This window comes from Cololabis saira, chromosome 13 (assembly GCF_033807715.1).
Source record: "Cololabis saira isolate AMF1-May2022 chromosome 13, fColSai1.1, whole genome shotgun sequence".
Taxonomy (NCBI): domain Eukaryota; kingdom Metazoa; phylum Chordata; class Actinopteri; order Beloniformes; family Belonidae; genus Cololabis; species Cololabis saira.
In genome coordinates, this window is record NC_084599.1 from 16,806,710 (window position 1) to 16,824,531 (window position 17,822).

The following is a 17,822-nucleotide window of genomic DNA, read 5'->3' on the forward strand; positions in this document are numbered from 1 at the left end:
GCCGAAAAACACGGGGGCCGTCACTGTCAGGCGCCACTGTACTGTAGATGAGCCACTTCTATCCGTTGCAGTGGACTGTCAGGTTTGGTTTGTCCTGGCAGAACGAGTAAGAGACCTTTTCACTTCTACAATATGTAACATTAATGCTGCGTCAGTGTGGCGACAGGAGCTGAGATAAAATGATGAGACAGCCCATCTGATAATGAACATGAGCAAAAAGACTGTTAACAGAGCTGTGACTTCTTTTTTTAATGATTCAGTCTGTTGGACTCCTCTGAAAAGAACATTTCTTATTGATATTCATGCCCCTCACTGGCCACACGACCTGTTAATGTGACTGCGTGGCTCATCGAAAGTGGAAAAGAAATGCTGCGATTTCCATTTATAAAAGGCTGGTGTCAAAACTTTAACGGAAATGGTGATTAGGGTGAACATGTTCATTTGTCATCAGATTAACTAAAATGAGTCAGAATGGGGCTAAATGTTTGTCATGAAAAAGGCCTTGGGCTGCTGATACTCGTGTCCAGCTGAAGCTGATTTCAGTGTGAGTGGATTTTCATCCTTCTGGTGATGCCACACAAAAAGTGGAGGCATCCATACAGCTTTTTATTTCATTTTGAGCTGGTCAATACCACCATTTTTCACAACTACCACCTCTGAAGACAGAACAGCCAGCCTGCTTGAGGCTCAAAATCCACAACAAAAATGAATCACAGGGCACCTTAAAGAGAAAGCAAGCGGGTTCAGCTCAAAACAGTGCAACTGAATCCAATAACAAACCAATTATACCCCAATTAAAACCAAGATAAATCTGCCCCTCAATTCAAGCTCCTTGAGCAGCGACTGTGGGAAAGAAAAACTCCTTATTAGCAAGACACCTGATCAGAACCAGGTTCAGGAAAGGTGAGAGCCATGGGGCTCCACTGGGTGTAGGTGGGAAATATGAAAGTATGATGGAGCCACCTTGAGGGGAAATACACAGAATAATATGAAAATATTTGTAATTTTAAAAGATAAAAACCACGATACAAGAAAAAAAATATGATTCAATGCAAGACCTTTGAACAAACAATGTTTCTTGATAATACTCAAGATATCCTGAAAATGGTGTTGATGCACAACAAGATGAAATGTTTGCGAATCCTGGACTGAAGTACAGCTTAATAAATTGCTCCTCAAGCCATTTTTCCTCTTATAACTATGACTTGACTTTTGATTTGATGACAACATTTTTTCAGTCAAAAAAGTAATTAATTTTCCACCCTCAAGGTGGCCCTAAAACGTTTCGTAGGAAAGATATGGCAACAAAGACCTTAGATCGGCGATGCTTGCTATTAAATAAAAAAAGAGAAAATAGAATTGGATAGTGAGTAATAACAGTGATTATACATTCATGCAGATTAAAGAGAGCACAGAGAGGGAAGTAAACAGCGCACCATGGGCGGTCTCCCAGAAATCACAGTCTATAAACTAAATGTATGGCTCAGGATCACCTGAGCCAGCCCTAACAAAAGCTTTATCGAGAAGGACATTTTTACTTAAGGTGGACAAAGAGTGACTGCATCGCAAAGTAGGGGGAGGTTTCACAAACACGAACTCGATAACTCACGGCTCTGCCTGTTAATCTAATCAGGAAACTCTGCTGGGATAGCTTGGACATTTAAAGTCTTTAAAATGAGACAGAGCTTGGCCCTCAAGGATCGTAAATGTCAGCAGAATAGTTTTGGACTATATTCTAGATTTGACCATAAAAGAATAAGAAGTAGCTAAAATACATGAGAAGCAGGATCATTCTGGAAAGTCTCACTGGAACATTTTGGATCATCGTGAGGTTATCTCTCTCTATTTTTACAGATTTAAATGGAGTCAGCAAACACTAACAAAGACATGAATAAAGTGACATGAAAGCATAAACAAAAATGTGAAATTCAGGCATGGACTTAATAATAGGCATTACTTAGAAATAAAGAGTGAAAACTGAACTATTTTCACATTTACAGCATGTCTGTGTGGCCACATGACCATAACAGCAGCCAAAGAAGAGGAAACAGTAAAAATGTTTCCTTTTCGTTAAATTGGTTGTATTGTGGCTTGGAATTGTCACCTCCCCGATTATTTGTCAGAAGGCTCCGGTCGTTAACCAGTTGTCAGAGGAAGGAAACGTCCCCACCAAGATGACCATCTCTGTCTGCAGCTGACTGTGACAGCCACTCCTCCGCACGGGGAACATTAAAGCAGACTCTGCAAAAAGCCAAACAACAACAGACAAAAAAAAACCATGATGTCTTAAAATAATTATTCTGAAAATAGTTTTTCTTCTTGCTTTTGATTTTTTTATTGAACGCAGGAACTGTATACCTACCTCTGGACTTTCAGTCGTCACCAGAATGGTCCTTGTTTCTTTGTTGCTGGGTGAGTAGCACAGATTAATACCTTACTTTTGGGCAGACCTACAAAAAATGTCTTTGCGATTATGTTAGATAGAGAGAGACAGAGAGAGAGAAAGAAAAACAACTTCTCCTGACGGTCCACTGCAGTACTGGTGTCCTCACTGGACATATACAGACCCAAAGCTTGTTATTTTACCACATTTGATGGAGAAACAGTAGTATGGCCTACAGGATTATAACATTTGACTTGGATGTTGGCTTGCATCCAGGGCTTTCAGGAATGCTAAATGAAATGATTTGCACCAGCCATAATGGAAATCCTTCTAATGGAAATTATTTGGACAGGCCTGTCAGGTCATCATAGTGGGTATCTTGTCCTTGAAGGCTTTGATGTATGATTTAAAACTGCGTGATCATGCTATTACTGTGTAACACTGGTGTACAGAGAGGGTTTGTAGCAGGAAAGAACAGCAAATATGTGTACATTCCTCCTGCTCCCTTGGGGAAGATAACAGTCTAAAAAGTCTCATTAAGGAATACTGTGAGAAGCTCATCTCCCTGACACACCGTGCATCGATGCTGGGGCTGTGCACGGAAAAACAAAGCTTGTGTGATCTTCAAAGTGGCGTCATGGCAGCGCAGTGGATTGTTTGTGTAAAACAGTTTCTCTGTATTTCAGGGTTTGCTGCATTTATTCTCCACAGTGCTATGCTTAAAGGTACGGGAGATGCTAAACAAATAAAGACAGCCTGCACCTGTCTCCTACACACCATTTGACACAAGAACGAAAAGACCATAATGACGTTTCCCTGCTCCTGCAGAGCTTCCAGCACCCGTCGTGTCTGTGTGGCCTCCGGGGTTAGAACTCTACAGTGGAGAGTCTGTGTTTCTGCAGTGCAAAATGGAGTCAAACTCTACTCTTACCTGGACTTACCAGTGGTACAAGAACACATCAAAGACTCCTCCAACCACAAGCCATCGACACTCGGTCTCCGGTGACAGCTATTCCATCACGGCAGTAAAAAGGGAAGATGCGGGCAGCTACTGGTGCAGAGCAGAGCAGAGAGAGAGCAACGTCGTTACTGAGGCCCGGGTTGTGCTCAACGTGTCAGGTGAGCGGACACAACCCCTGCAGGTGTGCATCAGGTTTCCCCTCCATGCACACAGCTAGACACAATTAGTGTGAAGCTTGTGTAGTGCAGGATTGAATTCCATTACAGCAGCACAAATCTGTAGCTGCTTTTATGTTCCTCAAATTCATATTGAGTTCAATTACATTAATTTTAGATAAATATGCATAAATATATAAATATGCACAAATCTTAGCAGTCTCGTCCCAGATAGGAAAACATGGCTTTTAATCAGCTCCTTTCTTTGGTTCACATTTGACTTTGATTCAAGGTCAGTATAAATATTTAACCTTGGCCACATGTTGCATACCATGTCAAAACTATTATATGAAATTTGGGCCACATCTGGCTCCTACAACACATACCAAAACACATGTTTTGCCCAGTTTATGAACTTTTAACATGTCTGACTCACAGGGCACTTGCTAGTACCATTACTAAGCCATAAGTGCCAAATGTAGCCTGGATTAGGCCCAAATGTGATTCAATTAAGTTCATTTTGTTTATGGCTTTACAATTTAACTTGCCGATTCTTTTCATCGGACAAGAATATTTAGGGTTTTAAATACCTGACATGTTTCGGCGATTACTTCCGCCTTCATCAGAGTGACAGGATAGTGTGTGTGTGTCGCCAATTTACTCACCTGTCAATCTGACAGGTCAGTCACGCCTCCTTTTAACATCAGCCGATAAATTGGCGGGACACACATACTGTCCCCTGACTCTGATGAAGGCGGAAGTAATCGCCGAAACATGTCAGATATTTAAAACCCTAAACACTCTTGTCCGACGAAAACAATCGGCAAGTTAAATAGGTCCAAATGTGTCTGTTATGACACATTTGTGTCTGTTATGTGGGAGGTGACAATGTCACCTCCCACATAACAGACACATTTGTCACCGTGACATGGGCGGTTTGCTCAGAAAGTTTGCAGGTAATTGCATGATGAAAAATGTACCAAATATATGTTTAAATGAAACGTACATGAACAGTGGCCTGGACTGTGGACAGCAGACATGAATGATATGGGGTATGAATGCAAAAGTGCAGAACAAGTAGTCCTCAAGTCTAGAGACAACTGATATTGTAAAATTAAAGGAGATGGTGCTTCCCGAGGTTTAAAATAATTGGGCAGATGAGATTTGGGACCAAAACTACATATCTAATGTGTAATTAAATGTGAAAAGTACCTTGGCCTTGAAGAAGAAAAAACTTGCCTGATGTGTGACCGTGAAGAAATATAAATAGAAAAACAAATATCACTTTGTTGTGTTTGGCTTTTTTAATTGGAAAATCCACAAGGAGTTGTTCATTAACATAAAGACTGAGGACAAATACTGATGATTCAGCTGCTGAGCTGTGTTTTTTTTAAAGACAACACCAACAACAACACACACACACATTAAAGATGGCAAAATATTCAGAATAAGTGTGGTACAAAAGGAACGGAGCGTATTTGGGGATACAGTATACATCTATTTTTGTGGTAAAATGCTTCATGTGGTGTGATATGTTTCTTTCTAAAAGTGCCATATAATTAAATTGTCTTTTTTGCACACACACACACACACACACACACACACGCACACACGCACACACGCACACACACACACACACACACACACACACACACACACACACACACACACACACACACACACACACACACACACACACACACACACACACACACACACACACACACACACACAATGAGTTTTGCATTTAAAGCAAGCAGATTTATACATAAATCATCAGCATGGAACAACGCGTCCCTTAATACGGAGTGATCCTCACTGTCCTGTTTTATCCTCCCTCCTCAGGGCGGCCTCCTCCCTTACTGACTCTGACTCCCAGCACCAGACAGTTCTTCGCAGGGGAGCGTTTCACCCTGCAGTGTCCTGCATCTCAGTCTGCCTCGGGCTGGAAGCTGAGGCATTTCTCTCCTGGACGTCCAGACAGGATCACAGTCGATCAGAAAAGGACGTGTCCACCACTAGATGGTGCTATCAGAGCAAACACGTCTGATGGATGTGTCTTCACGGCTGCCAGTGGGAACAGTGGACTGTACTGGTGTGAAGGAGCAGGGGGCCGCAGCAGTGCAGTCAACATCACAGTAAGCTGTGAGTCCTTGGTAGAAGTGATGCTAGAGTGTGGATGAAGTGGGGAAGATGCTTTAAAATTCCTTCTCTAAGTGTCTGTGCTTATATACCATAAATATGACAATATAAAATGGGAATTTTACTAAGTTGACTATCTCTGATCCACAGATGGTAACATCATCTTGAAGACTCCAGCCTTCGCTGTAGCCGAGGGAGATAAAGTGGTCTTGTCCTGTCATTACAAGATAGGCAATCAGGGGAAAACAATCTTCCTTAAGGGGAATGAAGGGGAAATCTTTACTTCCAACTCTTCCAGTTCAGACAAAGCCATAAATTGGACTACTGAGAATGTGACACCCAAAGATGAAGGCCTGTACAGGTGTGTATCTCAGGATGGAAAGATGGAGAGCCCAGCAAGCTGGCTATCGGTGACTCCCGACAGAGGTCAGTGGTGTCTTGGTTGCATTTGTTGATGGTCTTTATTGTAACTGAGTCAGTGGCAGATGCCAGTTGTGTACTTCATACAACTTTATCTCAACTGTTGGGACTGCAACCTCTTTATTGTCTGTACATTCATTTACCCATTTAAGACGGAATATTCCACAATAATATCAACAACTGGGTAAAACAAAGAGTGACATGGTTTTATGTGACATGCCTGAAGGTTTTCTGGTTAAGGCCCTTACAGTTTTAAATAGGTCACCATGACTTTACAGAAAATTACCCACAATTTTAAGCAAAATTGTCTTCAGTAATCAGTTACTGGCTGGTGAATTGTTTAGATGCTCCCAGCATGTGTGCTAAAAATAAGATGAAACTGAAAACCAAGAACAAAGCTGCTTTTATATAGTGTATGCTGCTTTAAAATAGTGACTTGAGGTGTAAAAAGTAAATTTGCTTCCCCTGATTATTGTACTAATGTGATAGTGGACCATATTAAGAATTTTGATTGATCTTGGTAAAAACATAATTGATTCTGTTACTAACTGATGCTTTTAGAGTGCAAATGTATAATATTTGTCATATTTCCATCAGGAACCTGGAAATGGATCATTGTGACATGCAGCATTGTGCTTCTGTGTCTTATTCCTCTGACTGTTTGGTTAGTTAAGTGCCACAGGTAAGCTAACTTTAGCTAACGTCACCTCTTACTCTTTAATGTATGCTGTTTAACCTTTACAAGACACTAAAGATTAGACGAGTCCTCTTATGAACTAAGGGCCTTCGCTCTGGCTTGGGTCATTTTGACCAGAGCGTTAGTGCCTTGCAAGCGTAAATAGGAACACATTATAATTATATCAGACTATTTAACACTCGACTGATTTTTGCTTCCAGGTGTCCGACACTTTGCACTTCCAGCTGGTGGCCACTTGTTAAAGATGATGTACCAGCAGTGCCGCTTCCTGCAACCAAGCAGGATGTGACAGAAGTGCAGTGGGACTTGTCCTGGATGGAGATGTCCAGTCTACTGGATAAGCAGTTATATCCTGGCACTTAGAGGGTAGCGGCCATCTGAAGAAGATAGAAAACTGCCAGTTCACTGTGTCAGTCTGGTAAATAGACCAGAGCCTTTTCAGCATGAGATGATTTTCCTGCAAGGATTTCTTCTTTAGTGACAATAGAAAAACAAGCATAGAGATTTTATAGTGACTTCAAATGTTTATACAGATTAACACACAAATTCGATTTTACAATTACAATGAAGAAGAAACAAAACAGACACCGGGTTAATGCCTAATTTCTATTTGCTTGAGTGCTCTTATGAGATACATCCGTTATTATTTCTATGGGACCCGGAGTAATCGCTGACAAAGTTGCTAAACATCTTTCGTATTTGTGTTTTTTTTTCGAAGTGTGATTTGCCCTGCACGTGTTGAAAATGTTCAACTTGTGCTGGTATTAGAGAGAACGTATAAGCTACAGTGTGCTAGCATCCAGTTCTAGTTCGCACTGGGCAAATAACATGCAGGCTTTTGAAAAATTAACTTTCATTTGTTTGACTATGTAGTAGTCAAACACAGGCAATAGTTAGAAACCAGTTTCCCACGGCAGCGACAAGTGGGCATTAACAACATTAGCATAGTTAGCATTGATTTGAAGCTAAACTGTCCATAATGTCAGGTAATCAACCTGCATGAACTACAGATCGGGCCTCTGGTGTATTCAACGCAACAAGAAAACTTGTTGGCTTGATGCTAACACTAACAAGTGCTCCTAATGCTACCTTGTTGCTGCAATGAGAAATAAACTTATTTTTTAGTTTATAACTAACAGTTTTATTTTGATTGTGTTAATCAAATACTTGTGTTAGACTGTGTTACTGTTGTGTGAATATTTTAAAGACAACAATAAATTGCTGATCTGCGACATTTAACTTGGGTATTGTTTCGGGAATTAGGGTTAGAATTGAGTCATATCAGAAGAATCACTCAACAAGCTCCCTGTGACATAAAAATACAGATTCTGCATTAAAAAATAGTTTATTCCTCTTGAGCTGAGCAACAGACAAATTTTCTTTAATTGATAAATAGCCTACTATACTGATTCTTCTGATTCATCTGGGTGATATTTCTTTATATATTTGTTTATTCATCAATTTGGTGGACACCCACTACTATTACCTGTTGGAGTTTGAACTGTGCTGCAGCAAGACCTGATGTTACCTCACTTATTAATCAGACCATGTATTACTTTTTTTCTGACTCATTTCCACACACAGTTGAAACTCTTGCGGCCATCAAAAATAAGCTCCTGAAAGCACTTTGACTTCTGTGGATTTTATACACCAACTGTACTCAATGTGTGCTTCTGATAAAACCGATGAAGTTGTAAATGAACTCTAAGTATTCTGGTATTTTCAAAAGTAAAACCAGTTAGACTGCTTTCAGGCAGTGTACGATGTCCTTGCGAGCACTTTGATATGTTGTTCACTCAAAGCGTAAAGTGAGAACTGAGCACACGGATGCAAAACAAATGCATGTGTGATTTAGCAGAAGACAGAATTTATCCACTTTGACACAAAAACGAAAGGGAAGACCCGAGAAAATGGAAGACATAGTTGGTGAGTAGATAAAGAAGTCCTGTTGAAGAAAAATGTGTTGTTTAACTGGCTTGAGGATTCAATGGATCCTCAACAGAGATGGGTGTGGTGGCTGGTGGCTTAGCCTGGGATTTTTAATGTCTCTTAGGCAGTGGAGAAGCTCATGTTTAGTGAAGTTTCTCCACAATTTTGTACTCTTCAAATGTTACGGTATGCTTACTAACTGCAGGTACGGGTAGGAGGAAGACAGACACAAGGGTTACAGCAAACAGTCCCCATTTTTGCCACTACAACACCCTTTTTCATCCACGGCTCCATATCCTCTCTGACATGGTTCTGTTCAGCCAACCATGATTGTAATGCAAATGAGTACTTTATGGAACCATTAGCCTACGGTTACAACTCATATCAAAAAACAAATGAATTCCATGGTATTTGATTAGGTAAACACTGAAAACCGGTCTGACACACACCGCCATCAGAGATAACCTGTGTTGATTATTCCAAATCATTTTACTGTACTGATTTTGAGGCCCCTCCTCTGGGCGATTCCTGTCCCTCATGGCTCTCTAATGGACCTGGACTCTGATGAATTATGTTCACTTTCCTGTCTGCTTGGCAGGGGTCCACTGCTTGGTAAGTAGCTGCTGGTGCATCTGGCGGCCAGCCAAGCCCTTCGTGTAGGCGGAGTTCTTACCACCCCCTTCCCAGGAAGGAGCTCCACTTTTACTTCTGCATGCTTTTAATGTTCTCTTTAGGTCATTCACTGTGGAAAAGTGCCTGAAATTAACTCAAACACTGAATCCTTAAACTTTTAAGACTGTAGGAGGTTGATAAGACCATTTTACAGTGGCCGTCATGTCGGGGTTGGCCTCGCTTTCTCTTACATACCTCTACCTACACTGTCCTTGGTGGCTGCTTTTACCTGTTGAAATATAGCTCTATGTCTTTGAGCCAAATCTTTTCACATTATTAATTGCTCAAGTGAGGGACCGTATTATGCCCCTAAAATATGGCACAGACATTGGTCATTCTCTGCATATTTCTTGGTGTTCGGTGGTTTATTATGTTACACTGTAACATTGTTGCTTTTAGGTAAGACAAAGCCACAGGTAAGATATTGGCCAATCCAAGTCCCCCCCCAACTGTCTGTAATTATCTTGGCTAACTGTGCCTTCAAGGTTGCATTGATTCTTGTATTGACCAAGACCTAATCATGGGAATACTTCTTTGAACAAACATTTGGAAACTGAGATGTGACCTGGCGCTGTAGTCTGTTAAATCCAGCCATTGAATCAACATATCACCACTGAGAAATGTCTCATCCTTTTATACAGTTAGTAATGTCTAACAAATAAATCGATAGATGGCTAAATTGACAACTGGATGTTGAAATTTAACATGAATGAAGCTACAAGTGCCTTTTTAGTGTGTTATACTGTACACTAACTCTAAAGCAATGTTTTGTCAACCTTAGCACTGAGAGCATGAGACAATTTCTATTTGATCCAAACCTCACCAATATGTATGGCTAAACTGAATGTCAACAACTTCAACACAATCCCTTCTGGGTACCATATAACATGGTTTTCCCTCTTTTTATCCAGATGGCCTGTACTTGTGGAGATGCTCTGTTTTGTGCTAAAATGAGGGAGTAAAGTGCTGTCAAAGATTTACCATGTTCTGATACTAATATAACGCCCATATGTGCACCTACTTCTGCCCATTTAACAGCTTCATCAGCTAAATGATTACCTTTAGTTATCACAGTGTCAGCCTTTGATGTGCTGGACATTTACTAATAGTATTTGCTTCTGGAAGGTGCATTGCATTTCATTATTCTGCATGTGACATCTTCACTATTATTCACTGGTTCTAAGGAAGCCCCTCTGTTTCCCAATGTTTAAATGCACACACCATACACTAAATATTCAATCTGTATAAACACCAAAGCCCTTTCCTTCTGCTAACGTTGATCCATCTGTTAAGGTTTTTATTTCTGCAAGCTGTACAAACCCCGGCTGAGCAATTTTAGCAGTGCAAATATTTATTTTTGTGACCAACCCCCTGCCCTAAACAAAAGCGCACACCGCATGCACACACTTATGCACACACACACACACACACACACACACACACACACCCACACACACACACACACACACACACACACACACACACACATGCACAGACACTATACAGTAGAGAACTGCTATTGTCGCCATGTAGGCTAATGTGACTCTTCATTGTGTCGTCATGCACTTAACATGACTGACAGATTGCCTATTAAGGTGATTCAAATATGCCATTCACAAAAACTTTTTTTTTCTCCTTCATAAAAATGACCTGCTTCCCCAACTTAGTATCATCCACTGGTATACTATTTATGTTGCTGGATTAACTGCGCCATCCAACTGAAGTTCAGATGGTAAACCTTTGGTTTCCTCGCCGGTTTACCTGTGTCAGAACAAAATGTGGCCTTGTGAGGAATACATTTAGCTATTTCAATAAATGAAGAGTCACTGGATTCTGTGCAGTTAATGAGTATGATTTTTGAAATGTAAATGCATTCGGTGCAGAAGCCTGGTAACCTGCTTCAACCTGTGTGTTTAAATCAAAATGAATTATTCCATTAGTCCAACGGAAATCTTACTTTGTCAGTCTCATCAGTTTGTATTGATGTCCCCGTGTTCCCTTGGGTAGCAATGTGAGCTCAGAGGCAATTCTAGGGTCTGTTGGGGCCCTAGGCAAAAATTTCTAGGGGGCCCCTCAAACCAGCATTCATCACCGTTATGTTATAATAAACTGACACCAACGAAAACTTTATGAAATTTATATTTATTTACACACTGCTAATTTACACACACGACACTGTGTGTAGTTTTTTTTTTTTTTTTTTTTTTTGACACTGCGTACAGGTGGATGGCCGTGATCATGGGAATGACAACATGGGGCCCCTTAAGGGAGGTCACTGAGACATTGATAATTGATAATTGCCTTATGTTTGCCAACAACTCGGGGCCCCAAGCAGTTGCCTGCCTTGCCTGTTCACAAGCTGCGCCCCTGTGTGAGCTACCCTCACAAAAACATGCACACAGTCCTGGTCTATACTGCCCCCTCTGGCCAACCGGGGCGCCAGATGGGGTGGTGAGGATCTGGCCGGAATAACGTGATCCTTCCACGCGCTACGTCCGGCCAGAGAAACCCCACCCTGTCTGGTGAAAAGATGCTGCTGATCACTCCTCAGGTTAAGGAGGAGACCTGAGCTCAGTGTAGGGCCCTCCCGGGGTTGGTAGAGGGAGCAATGACCAGGACTGTCACTTAGGTAGGAGCACTGGGTGATAGTATGGGAAAAAATAGGGGATAAAAAATATAAAAAAAAAAAAAAAAAAATCATTTCAAGGTCACAGACAAATTTCCACAATTAGAAGAATTAGAAGAAGCTTGCTTGAGATGTAGCATGCTCCCATGATCTCAGCTGCTGATGAGGATGTAAACACTGCCAATCAGAAGCAGTCTCTTTTGCATCTTAGAATTACGACAAAAGAAAATTATGTTTAATAACATTCCCAGTGTTAAGTCTCATTCACAAAGAAATCTGGTTGTATTTGTGTAAAAAGTGACTCCCGCAAAATTCCCAATCTTAGACCTGTGACTATAGTCTTTATATGTGAGAGGTTTGGTAAATGTGAATCTTTCCAGTCCTCGCATGTCTTCGTTTAGTCTTTCATCATTTGTTTGGATTGTTGTGAGATGCGTATGTAATCACTGTTTGTTTTCTGATAACAGAAGAAAAGAAGCCCATCCCAAACCTCCGGATGGTTCTTGTGGGTAACCAAAGTGTTGGGAAAACTACTGTGGGGAACACCATCTTAGGCCTCAAGCAAAACGAAAGTGAAAAAAGAACTGACCAGTCGGTGGTTCAGAAGGGTTTTGTTGGGAAAACTGAAGTAACGGTTGTTGACACTCCAGGATGGTGGAAAGGCTTCCCTGAGTCAGAGACCCCACAAGTAATCAAAGACGAAGTGATGCGCAGCATGTTCCTGTGCCCACCTGGGCCCCACGTCTTCCTGCTGGTGATCGATGCAGAGGCATCCTCCAATCCCAAACACGTGGATGCTGTGACAACACACATGGAACTCCTTGGAGAAGGAGTGTGGAAACACACTATTATAGTTTTCACCAGAGGAGACTGGCTGGGAACACACACCGTTGAGGAGTACATTGAAGGCGAGGGGCACGCCTTGCAGTCTCTGGTTGAAAAATGTGGAAACAGATATTATGTCCTAAACAAGAAAGCCGCAAAAGATGGTTCACAAGTCACAGACCTGCTGGAGAAGGTTATGTGGACTGCATCAGGAAATGGTTGGGATAATTTTGTTCCAGATGAGCAGATATTTGAGACCATTGAAGGGAGACGAAGAAAAGTGGAGCAAGGAGCGATGATGAGGCAAAGTCAAGTCAAAGCCAAAAGGAGATCACTCAAAGGTGAGTTTCAGAGATCTAGTATTATTACAAATAAACCATCCAGGTAATGTGAGAGTTGGTTTAAACAAAGACTGAGCAGATTCCTAGAGTGAGCAAAGTTAAAACAGTACAATACAAAAAAGATGTCCAGCTTTTGTAGGAGATTGCAGGAGGCCAACTGCAAAAATGCTGAGTTTGTACCCAAGGGCAGGGAATAGTTTGGCTTTATTTTTAATGGTGTTGAGTTGCACCTGTGGACTAAACCTCTGTAATTAAAAAGTAAAAAGTGTCCAGGAAGAGGTCATTCCAATTACAAAGAAACCATACCCAGGAAATGTCATACTTCAGATGATTCACGGGAAAGCAATTATAAATTGATGAATGCCATCCCTTTTTGATGTTTAGAACAATTATTTAATAAGAAAAATGATAAACTAGGACTTAAATCAATACCATTAAAACAATTTTACCAACGACTGAATGTTATTGTTTTATTATTACCTGTCTCTTCATTAATATTGTATCAGTGACATGTGATTTTACTCCTTCACACTGCAACAAATCTTGTCGTCTCCTCAGCATCTAGGGAGAAGTTGGAAGAACTGAGGATTGTGATGCTGGGACAGAAGATGTTTGGAAAGAGTGCAACAGGAAATGCCATCCTATGTAAGGAAGTGTTTTCCACCAGTGAGCGCTGCAGAGTAGAAGTGGGGCAAGTTGCAGGCCGACTGGTCACTGTGATTGACACCCCAGGTTGGTGGAAAGACTCCTCTCACTGCACTCAGCAGACAGACAAAGAAATTGTCCAGGGTCTGTCACTGAGCCCGTTAGGGGTGCATGCTGTTCTGCTGGTTGTTCCCTTGGACCTGACTTTCGGAGAAACACAGCGAGTCGCTCTGGAAGAACACATGAACCTTTTTGATGCCAATGTCTGGAAAAACACAATGGTTCTGTTCACACATGGGGACAAACTAGCAGAAAAGTCTGTAGAAGAGCACATTGAGAGGAACCATCCTGCTCTGTGCTGGTTGGTGGAAAAATGTGACAACAAGTACCACACCATGAACAACATGAAGATGTCTGATATGAATCAAATTACAGAGTTGTTTGAGAAGATAGAAGAAATGGTAGCAGGAAACAGTGGACAGGTGTTCTCCAACGATGTGAATGCCACCAACCTGAGAATGTACGAGAAGTTCAGGAGGAGACAGCTGAAGGAGGTGCTGAAGCAACGATTGGCAAGGGAGTACAGGAGGAGAGAGCTGGAGCTGATGATGGGCTTCAAGGAAAAACTTGTGGAGCTGCAAACTGACATCAGGGACAGTTTGAAGAGCAGTAATCCCAAATCACCAGGTGAGCATTATGGAGAGCATTGACATATGCAACTTGTGATAATATTCTGAAAATATATAGTTGTTTTAATTATTTTTTTCATTCCATTCCATTTACAGTTGGTGACAAAATAAAATTAAGTTTTGGTCATAAAAAGAAAGATAAAAATGAGAAGGTGGAAAAAGTAGAAGAAAAAATCAACAAAGAAATTGAAAGGCTGAACAAGGATATAATGGAATCCACAGAGCATATCAGGAGCAGCATGGAAATATTTAGACCTGATTGTAAGTATAAATGGCATTAGTAGCATTTGCAGCATTCCCAATAATACACAGGGTTATGATTATAATTTGCTTTTTGTTTTACTTGCAGTGAAAGGAAGCAGTCTAGGATCATCCTGCACTGACTCTTTTTCAGATCATCCGAAATCCACCAGCAATTTCGACAAAGTTTTGGGTTGGCTGTCTGGCCTTCAGATTACCACAAATGTGGACAACCAGCTGACACTCAAATTCCCTGAGACGTCAGATTATGGATCACTGGTCGACAAATGCTCATTTCCGAATGAGTAGTCTCAAAAGACTGAAAGAATTGGCAAGGGCTCCTGTTGCCTGCCTGTCGGGACAGTGAATAGATGGATGCAGTTGGCGGAAGGAGGCAGGAATATTTGTGGTTGTTCCAAAATACAACCAAAATATTTCGGAATGGATAGATTACCATAATTTAACCTATCCATTCTAAACTATTTCTTACATTAAGTATTTTCTTCATTGATCCCGGGTCATATATTTCGATGGGATTAAAATTGTGTTATTTGCCTCCACATATCTGGTTGAATTTAATTTTTTGCAATGATCTATTACATCAAAATAGCAAAGTAGAAACCCGGATGCGGATTAGATTTTAGAAGTGCACGCCTACAAGCCACAGAATAGGGAGAGCGATGCAACTGCGCCCTTAAAGGGAAAGTTCGTTTTTTTACAACCTGGACCTTATTTCTGGCATTTTTTATGGTTGTATACTCACCCAGGCAAGTTTGGTGTCATTTGGAGTCCTTCGGAAGATATTAGGGGTTTTTTTGCGAGCCGCTTCTCCATATAACGGTAGTGAACGGGGCACCGCGGGACACAGACGATGCAGCGTCTAAATAACACATGATTGCCGCGAAACTCTTCATTTCTTTTATGAATCACTAGATCTGCTTCCAGGACCTGTTGTCTTCATCCGGGGCTGTGTGTGTAACAAATAAATCAGTTTGTAAAAAAGACCTCTGACCTGCATGACGTCATCTCTGTGCGCGCATCCCCGACACAGCTCCGTGTACAGCTGGAGTTCGCTACTGTTAGTTTACTGTTAGTTATTTGAAACATGTCTGAATATTTGTCAAATTCTGAGGTTGTGGACGACGACTTTGAATATGATGGACGTCCTTACCGTTTTGAGCCAGAGTATACGGCTGAAGAGCTCACTGAACGGAGGACAGAGTGCGCGCACAGAGATGACGTCATGAGTTCAGAGGTCTTGTTTACAAACTGATTTATTTGTTACACACACAGCCCCGGATTTAGACAACAGGTCCTGGAAGCAGATCTAGTGATTCATAAAAGAAATGAAGAGTTTCGCGGCAATCATGTGTTATTTAGACGTCTGTGTCCCGCGGTGCCCCCATGCGCTACCGTTATATGGAGAAGCGGCTCGCAAAAAAACCCCTAATATCTGCCGAAGGACTCCAAATGACACCAAACTTGCCTGGGTGAGTATACGACCATAAAAAATGTCAGAAATAAGGTCCAGGTTGTAAAAAACCGAACTTTCCCTTTAATCGCTCATGTACATGGGACATGTGACCAAAGTCAATAAAGGTCATGTTTGTATTCTTGGCTCAAGGTCATTCAGAGGTCACAGTAGAAAGAAGCTTCTGTCTGTCAGTGAACAATTTTTTGCAGTCACAGGACATTGAAAATGCAATGAAACACAAGCAATGCCAACCAATGAGTTTGTTGTCTTGGATGAAAACTAGGAAAGTTATGACCGTATTATTTTCTGTCTACACTGGATGTCAGGCTAAAGTTGGCAAAGTTTCAAACTGTTAGCTTAATGATTACTTATGTGCAATACTCATGTGAAATTTGAAATCCAGTACACTTTAAATTGGAGCATTTCACGTCTGCAATACATAACATGGTTTAATGTGAGACAAGTCATAACTCAACCTCATTCATATCAGATGAAGAGCCACATGGAAATATAGAAGGTGAGACAGAGGCTCAGATCTGCAGGTGGGTGTGATACTGATATCTTGTAAAAAGGTGGTTTTGATCACTTTACAGTGAAATGAAGATGTGCACATAAGACACACAGTACTGAATAAAATATAAAGTTGAATCCAAGATAAAACAGGCTTGCTCTAAAAATGTTTCAAACATGGTTTATGGTTCCAACTTTCTCATCAGCATTGATGCCTTTGTGTCTTCTTTAATGTCAGAGGTTAGATGAGGTGGAGCTGCATCAAAAACTAGAAGAAAAGGAACGAATCAAAGGGTGGATCTGACATGGGATTGAAGGGAAATAGAGGGCAATTAAATGTTCTTTATATAAAAGTTTTTTCTTTTATCTTAAAACATTCAACAGCTCAGCCATTTTTGTTTTACCTTATTTTTTGGTTTATAAGTTCTCTGTTTATAAAAAAAAACATGCTTGTGAATTGCTTCTTGTAAATAAAGGAAAAAATAAAACAAATGGAATTGAAACTCCCATTATTCCATCTCAAAATGTAAATTGTGAATATTTGTAGTTATAATTTTTAAATCATTCTCAACTGTCCTGTGTTGGACCCGTGACCTGTGCTTTTACCTAAAGAGAGCGGGGACAGACTCCAGCAGGCCCCATGATTTTTAAAAGAAATAAGTGGGTCTAGATGGATGGATACATGGCTTCTCTTGAGTCTTGGCCAATGTAGGTATTTTAATTTAATAATAGATAAAGTCAGACTGGTTTTCTCTTTTTTATTTTAGAATTATACTTTCTTAACAGACAGTAATAACCCTGTTTTAGCATATATACTAATGAACCAATAGTTATGATGGAGATAGCTACTGCTATGCAGTTTTCTCTATATCTGCTGGCTAGTTTTCAGGTATTCTCATTGAATTTAATTTGGCATGCAAACTGAGGAACTGCATATTTAAGATTAGAATAACTACTACATTTTCACATGGAAATACACTCACCTCTGTTGTGCAAAAAGGGAGTGCTTGTTCAATTAGAGAGTTATTGATAATTGTGTTACAATAGATATTTATAATGAATATGAATTATCGAAATAAATAAAAAAAAAACGGGGCACCACCTGAATTATCA

The 17,822-nt window shown here is 40.7% G+C and overlaps 2 protein-coding genes across 2 annotated transcripts; both read left to right on the top strand.

Moving 5' to 3' along the window:
• Nucleotides 1-2,200: 2,200 nt before the first annotated feature.
• Nucleotides 2,201-7,982, top strand: LOC133457761 (Fc receptor-like protein 5). Its single transcript, XM_061737087.1, has 7 exons — nucleotides 2,201-2,412; nucleotides 3,070-3,108; nucleotides 3,212-3,502; nucleotides 5,345-5,644; nucleotides 5,792-6,067; nucleotides 6,659-6,743; nucleotides 6,959-7,982. The coding sequence occupies exons 1-7, from the start codon at nucleotides 2,388-2,390 to the stop codon at nucleotides 7,119-7,121; spliced, it is 1,179 nt and encodes a 392-aa protein (XP_061593071.1). The 5' UTR covers nucleotides 2,201-2,387; the 3' UTR covers nucleotides 7,122-7,982.
• Nucleotides 7,983-8,572: 590 nt separating this feature from the next.
• On the top strand, nucleotides 8,573-15,612 carry LOC133457762 (GTPase IMAP family member 8-like). The gene is made up of 5 exons (XM_061737088.1): nucleotides 8,573-8,684; nucleotides 12,453-13,151; nucleotides 13,710-14,483; nucleotides 14,582-14,746; nucleotides 14,835-15,612. The coding sequence occupies exons 1-5, from the start codon at nucleotides 8,669-8,671 to the stop codon at nucleotides 15,032-15,034; spliced, it is 1,854 nt and encodes a 617-aa protein (XP_061593072.1). The 5' UTR covers nucleotides 8,573-8,668; the 3' UTR covers nucleotides 15,035-15,612.
• The last annotated feature ends 2,210 nt before the right edge of the window (nucleotides 15,613-17,822 follow it).

Bases quoted from the DNA above. Each gene is read 5' to 3' on its own strand.
- LOC133457761 (XM_061737087.1), top strand. From the start codon at position 2,388: ATGGTCCTTGTTTCTTTGTTGCTGG. The intron at 2,413-3,069 runs GTGAGTAGCACA...TCTGTATTTCAG, and splicing joins CCTTGTTTCTTTGTTGCTGG to GGTTTGCTGCATTTATTCTC. The intron at 6,068-6,658 runs GTCAGTGGTGTC...TATTTCCATCAG, and splicing joins ATCGGTGACTCCCGACAGAG to GAACCTGGAAATGGATCATT.
- LOC133457762 (XM_061737088.1), top strand. The intron at 13,152-13,709 runs GTGAGTTTCAGA...TCGTCTCCTCAG, and splicing joins CAAAAGGAGATCACTCAAAG to CATCTAGGGAGAAGTTGGAA. The intron at 14,747-14,834 runs GTAAGTATAAAT...TTTTACTTGCAG, and splicing joins GGAAATATTTAGACCTGATT to TGAAAGGAAGCAGTCTAGGA.